Source organism: Psammomys obesus, unplaced genomic scaffold (assembly GCF_907164565.1).
Source record: "Psammomys obesus unplaced genomic scaffold, mPsaObe1.curated_primary_1811, whole genome shotgun sequence".
Taxonomy (NCBI): domain Eukaryota; kingdom Metazoa; phylum Chordata; class Mammalia; order Rodentia; family Muridae; genus Psammomys; species Psammomys obesus.
In genome coordinates this window covers 1,171,139-1,178,912 of record NW_026590598.1, presented here as the reverse complement: position 1 = coordinate 1,178,912, position 7,774 = coordinate 1,171,139, and the positions used below count along the sequence as shown (strand labels likewise).

Sequence of the window (7,774 nt, the reverse complement as noted above, 5' to 3'; positions counted from 1 at the left end):
GTAGGTAGGTAGGTAGGTAGGTAGGTAGGTAGGTAGGTAGGTAGGTATGTGTGACTTAGCTCCTCACCACGACCTCCTTTCAGAAAGAAATACTATAACACAATGGTAAGGCTTCTGATGACCCTCCAAACGGCTACAAAATGGAAAACTTTCATTTATTCTAAGAACATTAACTATAAAAGATGGGGTAAGAAATCTACCAGGCTGTAAATGAAGGAAAACATTCTTGTTTATTGTGAGTTTTCCTAATTTGGGTAGGTAAATAATCTTGGAAAGCCACATGACTTCTCCAGTATTCACTTATTTAGGAAGGCTGTAGAATTCAAGGTTTTAAAATCCTAATAGAGCAACAAAAGGAAGCCTCAATTTAACCACAGAAAATAAATGTGTATGGAGGAATCTAGACTTGGGTGGTATACACCTGTAATCCCAGTCCTTGGGAGGCTGAGACAGGAGGACTGTCATGAGTTTGAGGCCAACCTGAGCTATAGTATAGCTCCAAACAACAAATAGCAAATAATATGCTGCCTGCAGTTTTGTGGTGGCATATACTTATAATCACAGCATTCATGTGGCAAAGAAGACACTTTCTGCAAGAATTTTTTGAAATAAAAATGTAACTTGCTCTTTAGCACAGAGTATATAACTCTCGCTTTGGCTTTGTGGTTATTGTTTTTATAGCAGAGTCTCACTATGCAACCCTGGCTGTCCTAGAACTATCCACATCAGGATGGCATTGATCTCTCAGAGATCTACTTGCCTCTACCTCAAGTGCTGGGATTAAAGGTGTGGGCTACTATGCCTAGCTAGGATATGCCATGCTAGGATATTCACTCAATATAAGTTTACTACAGAACAACCTGAGCTAGGAATAAGAAGTGAAAGAAGTAACAGTAAGGCAAAGACAAAAAAGCTATGAACTCACTGTACTAATTCAAAAATATAAAAAGCTTAGTGCTGTTATCCAGATGTCTTCCCCTGAGTAAATAATACTCACCATTCAGAACTAAATATGAAATTGCAAATTATAACGGCAAAACCTTCAGAAAAATTAAGATGGCAAGTCAGGACTGGGATGGCGGGAAGCCAGTCTAGTCAACTAGCAAGCTCCAGGTTTAGTCGGAGACATTTTCTCAAATGGAAAATGGGCAGGGAGACACCCAATGCCAACCACCGGTCTTCACATGTAGGTGCACTCACGTGCATATATTAACACATACACATACACAAAAGAAAATGAAAGTGGTAAGTTCTATCTCAAAACCTTTTACAAAGCAATGCTAACTTTTCAGTTTAAAATACTGCCCTAATTAAACCAATCAAGGGGAAAAGTTTGTAGGAAAATACAGTTTATCTGCTCTTAGACTTCACTAAGTTCTAGTTTGATCTATGAACACCCAGTAAGCAGCAGAAGTCACAAGCAGACTGTTAATACTATGGAAAAATTTTAAACTCAGAAAAAACAAACACGTTTACTTATTTTTCCAAAGTCTTCTCATGACAATAAAACAATCTGAGTTATTATCTGTGCAAGCTCAGTCTCAACTACCCATTGTTTTGTGTCTTGGGCACTAAGTTGCAGACTATACTTAATTTCATGTGATCCTCACAAGACAAACCTAATGCTATATATCTTGCCTGTGTTACGGGTAAGAAAAAAGGGGTTGAGAGAGGCTAAGATTTTTTAAAGGTGTCTACACAAAGTTCTCTTTTGGCATGTTTGTTCTTTGCTTCTTCACTTAAAGAGTTGTGCTGGTATGACTGACCTGTTTAAAAGGAACATGAGTTGAGAGCAGATCAAGGAGTTAAATGCTTAATATAGAAATGACTTACTGAAACAAGAATCAATTTACCTTGAACATGAAAAACGATGAACAGACAGGCTCCCAATAATCTGATGTAAGTAGATAGCTGAGTCATTGTTCAATTTTCACGTATCCTGTACACTGTCACTTTGAATTACTGGTCTTGCTACTTCACTAATTTAAATGGCTTTACTGAATGAGGTTTCCTTATAGAAGAACAAAATCCTTTGACAATGACTTTTCACCTGCTGCTTTCTTCAGACTCCTGGAAAAAAAAAATGAACAAGGCAATGAATATAATGAAAATTTGGAAAGTTTTCAAGAGTGGAGGAGAAAATAAGTATAACTAGGCTTTTAAATGCAGAAATATATTTTAAAAATTTCTTGGTGTGTTGGGGATCAACTCTAAGACTTTGCACATGCTAAGTAAGAATTCTATCACAGAGCTATAGTCTCAGCTCTGATGAAATATATTTTTAAAGATTAAAGGTATTCTTGTTTTCTTTTTTAAGGCACTGTAATTTCAAAGCCTAATAATTTAGTAGAAAGCTGCAATCTCTCCTAAACTCAAATCAGCCAAGATCAACCAATTAGTGAAGTGTTGTGCACACGTTAAGTCCCCACCACTTGGAAATCTGATAGAGCAGGGACTCCTTACGTCTAGGGGTTCTAAGACAAGCTGGGCAACTGTAGTTCTAAAAAGGAAAGGGGAGAGGAGGAGAGAGAAGGGGAAGAGAAAAGCTACACAGAGAAATCCTGTCTCAAAAAACAAAACAAAACAAACAAACAAACAAACAAAAAAAACCCCCAACCAAACAAAATAAAAGCTTCCATCAATATTCATGTAAATCTCAATAAATAAAAACACTTTGAATGTACAATTATTTCATGGACAGAAAAGAAAGCCTACAAGGAAAATTTACATATTTAAATAAGTGGCATGCTTCTTGGAAAAACAGAAACTATCTTTGGGGAAGAGGGCTAAACTTAGAACCTAATGCTTGCTAAGCACAATGCTCTAGAAAATCAACTATTCTTCAAGACCCTAGAAATGTACCTTAAAAGAAGTTATTTTCCTAAAATACTCCAAATCTGAATTAATAAATAAAGTTGTGTTTTTACTATTGGAAACATGAAGTACAATTACTTCAATTAAGATCTAGCTCTTATTAATACACACAGTAAACTCTTAAAGATTTTAAAGTAGTTAGGTGCAGTAGTACATACAGAGGCAAGAGGAATTCTGTGAGTTCGAGGCCAGCCTGGTCTACAGACTGAGTCCAGGACAGCCAAGGCTGCATAAAAAAAGGCTAATGTGCACCAAGGTGAATAGAACACACACACACACACACACACACACACACACGCACACGCACACGCACACGCACACGCACACACGCGCGCGCACGCCTATTTTGTTTTACCTAGGTTCAGGCATATTGGTTTCAATGACCTAGGCCTAAACTATTTTTTAGTAAAAAGGGTTTTGCTTATTTATGACTTAAATATCCTTGGTGTGGTTTCTTTCTTTCTCTCTCTTTTCTGGACAGGGTTTCTGTGTAGGCTTTGCTGTCCTGAACTTGCTTTACTGTAGACCAGGCTGGCCTCGAAGTCACAGAAAATCCACCTGCCACTGCCTCCCCCAGTGCTGGGATTAAAGGAATACTTCACAGTGCCCAGCTCTTTGGTGCGATTTCTACCAAATAATATATAAGTAATAAATAATATGAGCTTTCTATGTTAACTATTGAAATTTTCACTTCAGTTTACAGTATGTGGAAATATAGTATATAGACAGGTATGTATTTTATAACTGGTTTAAATCTAAAAATTCTTCTGCATTGTTTGGCCTTTTGTTTGTTTGTATGCTTTGTTTTTCTAGAGGGTCTTGCTATATAACTCAGGCTAGTCCACAATTCTTCATCATGGTTTTCTTGTCTTAGCCCTCCAAATACCAGGATAATAGTTATAGGATCATAACCAAGTCTTCCTGGTTTAAAAAATCTCCATACACACAATCCAGAATCTTATATACCCAAAGCTGGCAATGAACTCACCAGATCATCAAGAATTATCTTGAACATGTGACCGTCCTGCCTCCCCTACGTACTTGGGGCTACAAGGCCTTTGCCATCACTAGTACTTTAAATTTTAATATATTTTTTAAAAACTTCTCTACTATAAAGTAAACTGCTTCAAAACACATATCATTGAGATACTATTGAGTTTAAAATGATTAGATCAAATTGTTTACAATGTGATGAAGAAGCAGCATGTGTATGGAAAAAAAAGAAAGAAAGAGAGAAAAAGAAAAAGAAAGGAAGGAGGAAGGGAGGGATCATTTTAACTGAAGGAATGCTTGTTCCAGGCTCCAAATTCAAGGACAGTTTCTGAATACCACTAACGCTGATTATTCTCTTTATTAATATTTGCTAAGCACAAGTCCACCTGTGTAAGTCACTTACTGCCTTTTCCTTCCCATTCTCCCATCTGCTATCACAGTAGAAAACAGCACCACCTTTCTCCCCAAATCAGGCCAAACCTTGGCCTCATCTTTGCCTTGCTTGATCTGAGTTGATTCTTTTACTTATTCACTAGCATTTTTATACAGTATAGTATGTATCACAGACCAAAGTAAAGTATTAGAAATACAAGTATTCCAGATTCATTCATTTATTTTTCAGATCTTTTTGTTTTATTTTTTTAAGACAATGTTTTTTTATGTAGCTTTGGCTGCCTTGGAACTCACTTTGTAGACCAGGCTGGCCTAGAAGTCAGAGAGATCCTCCTGCTTCTGCCTCCCCAGTGCTGGGATAAATGGAGTACACCACCACTGTCTGTCATTCACTTATTTTTGAGACATGGTCTGCAGTCTCGGTCTCTGGGGTACATCGCTATATCTCGCTCACTGTCCCAGCAATCTCTTCTTGAAGGAGCTCACCCACGACTTGTTCCAGTTCCTCTAGCAGTTTCCTCAGAAGTTAATGGACATGTAGCATTTGGGCTTACCAAATAAAGCCACTACCAGGGCATTCTACAGTACAGGAGAAATTGACGTACTTTCCATATTACAGTCCTTTTCAGGCAAAAGGGTCTATAGCAATAGTGACACAAGTCCAAATTCTAGATATGCCTTATAGCAGTAACTTGAATGTTTTCCTTATGTTTACATAACCATAGCTCACAGCAATCCTGAGAACTAAATAAGATAACACATTCACCTCTTTGTGTCAACACCATCATAAAGGCTTTATTAAAATTAATTTATAAGGTCACCACAATTGCCTAATAAGAAAGATATAACTAAGCTAGGCATGGTGGCCAGCCTGCCTTTAATCCCAGCACACAGGAGGCAGAGGTCAGCCTGGTCTACAGAGTGAGTTCCAAAACAACCATGGTTGCACAGAGAAACCCTGTCTCAGAAAAATAAAACAGCTGCAACAACTATAAACTCAATACATTATCTGTACTCAGAACAATGCTAAACCATGAATTGCAATCTCACCAGATATGAATAGAAACACACTGCTATAACCATAAAGGCTAACTTACAGGAATGTGAAGGACATACAATTTACTCCATTTACATACAAATGAAATAACCCACGGTCACAGACTCTAAGAGGAACAGACAGCAGAAAAGGAAACAATATTAATGGAAAGGTTCATTAGATCCCCTCCAATGCTCAAGTCCTGTGTAAACAGTGTTCCTGACATTGGGTATTATTTCCTTATTATTCATAAAGGGCTTATTTTATGTATCAGCATACATATCAAACACCAAAAATATAGTCATGATAGAAAAACAGGCCCATCTTTCATGAAGTTCATAGTCACTAAACGAGACAATTAAAATACTCTGACATGGCGTCGTAGCACAGCAGTAGAGCTGTTTGTGGGAGGCTCTGCATCTCAGGGGAAGGAAATAAAAGATGGAAATACTTCTGACACATGACAAGACAGTCAAAAATAAAATGTAAGCATATTTGCACTAAGTGCAAGGTAGGAAAAATGTGAAACCCTGAAGGGTCCATATCTGTTCTAGATAGAAAAGCCCACGTAAGCAATGCTAAGGAGTAATACTTAAGCTGCTAAGTGAAGACAATTAAACAGTCAAGCTATTAGTCTGTGCAAAGATTTCTGAGGAACAGAAAACCAGGGAACAAAGCTTCTGAATTATAAATACAGTAGCATAATACAGAAGAGGATGAAAAACAAAAAGGACAAGGACCCTATGAAAGATTTTGGTTTTAAATGTAAGAGTGATGGGAGTCAGTTATCCAGTTTTTACATAATCAACTAGAGAGGGCAAGAGTAGAAGCAAAACAGGGGTGACTAGACTGTTGTGAAAATTTAGGAAAGTGACGGCAGTGGCTAAGATCAGAGTGGCAGTAGTACAGTTTTTAATTGAATACAATTAAAAACAAGGCTCTTATTTTTCAGTACTTGGTAATGGTTGGGATCAAGGAGCATGATGACTCAAAGATGACTCCCACACTTGTCTGAGCAATTGCTGAAATGTGAATAAGAAGATTTTTGGACGAAGTGGAAAAAAAAAAGGGCTTAAGGGTTCAGATTTAGACAGCTGAGATTATCCAAAAGGAATGTCTGCTGGGCATCTGGTTCTCAAGCTTAAAGGAAACATCTCGAACTGAAGATACAAATCTTCCATTATGTCAACAGCAAAGAGATATTAAAAACTAAGGATCTTGGATGAAAGAGTCCCAGAACACTATTTAGTAGAAATCGCACTAATGGCCAGGCATAGTGGTGTGTGCCTATAATTTCAACACTAAAGGCCAACACAGTTAGAGATCAGCGTTGAATGCACAGTAAAACCTGTATCTCCCCTCCCCAACAAGGACAAAGATCACTGTTAACACCTGACATATGTCCACAATATTTTGATACATCCTTCAAAGAGTGAAGCCTAGTTCTACTCTCCCTTGAATATGGACTAGACTTAGTAACTCATTTTTAATAAGATGTAAACAGAAGTGACTTTTGCAACTAGGTCAAAAAAAGTAGCTTCTGCTTTGACATTCTAATGTCAGCAGCAGTCATGTCCTAAACATATTCAAGCGGTCCCTCTAGGCTTATGGGGTAAGAAACAGGTTTGCCAACAACCATTTAAACCTGGGGAGCTTTTAGAACTGTGTTATTTGATCATCTCAGTCACAATTTTATGAAAACCCAAAGTTAAAACTACCCTGCCACTGGTGGATTCTCTTCATTTGATCGATCAATTTTTGAGACGAGGTCTTGATCTGAAACCTAGGCTAGTCTTAAATTTGTGATGATTCTCTTGCCTCAGCCTTCCAAGTGCTAGGATTACAGGTATGTGCCACCATGTCCTGCTGCCATTAGTGAATTCTTGCTAATGCTTGTGATACTAAATGTCGACTGTTATGAGTTACTAAGCTTTGGAATGGTATGTTGAGGATTAATAGATAAACCACTATTGTGAGAGACATACTGAAATATAAAAGCCTAATCAGCACAAGCACCATCAGGAAAGAAGTCTGGAAAAGTAGTCAGGTGAGAAGAAGTAACACCTATACAAAATGCCCAGTAGTAGCCAAAAGCATACTCTGTTTTAAAATGATTTCCACAAGACTAACTTTGGAGAGAGAGAACAGACTCTAATTCTGCATTATTATAGTTATACTTCCTCCCACCCCCTATGCAATGCTATGGATTCAATTCCATAAAAATGGCATTAGTTTCTGCCTCTGTTTCCTGCCTTTGGATCCCTTTGCCTTGCTGGGCTCCTCAGTGGGAGAGGATGAGCTTAGTCCTGTTGTGATATGCCAAGGCTGGGTTGTACCAATGGGGGGCCTCCCATGGATAGGGGAGGGGAAAGTGGTTGTGAAGGTAGGACTGGGAGGAGAGAATGGAGGGAGGGCTGTGATGAGCATATAATAATAATAATAATAATAATAATAATAATAATAATAATAATAATAATA

At 37.9% G+C, this 7,774-nt stretch overlaps 1 protein-coding gene across 1 annotated transcript in view; it reads right to left on the bottom strand.

The window, feature by feature from the left end:
* Bmpr1a (bone morphogenetic protein receptor type 1A) overlaps positions 1–7,774 on the bottom strand; it is a 93,592-nt gene that overhangs the window by 31,098 nt on the left and 54,720 nt on the right. The window contains exon 3 of the mRNA XM_055607994.1: positions 1,854–2,070. Within this exon, the coding sequence (XP_055463969.1) occupies positions 1,854–1,920 (67 nt within the window). The 5' untranslated portion in view covers positions 1,921–2,070. The remainder of the gene's footprint in view (positions 1–1,853; positions 2,071–7,774) is intronic.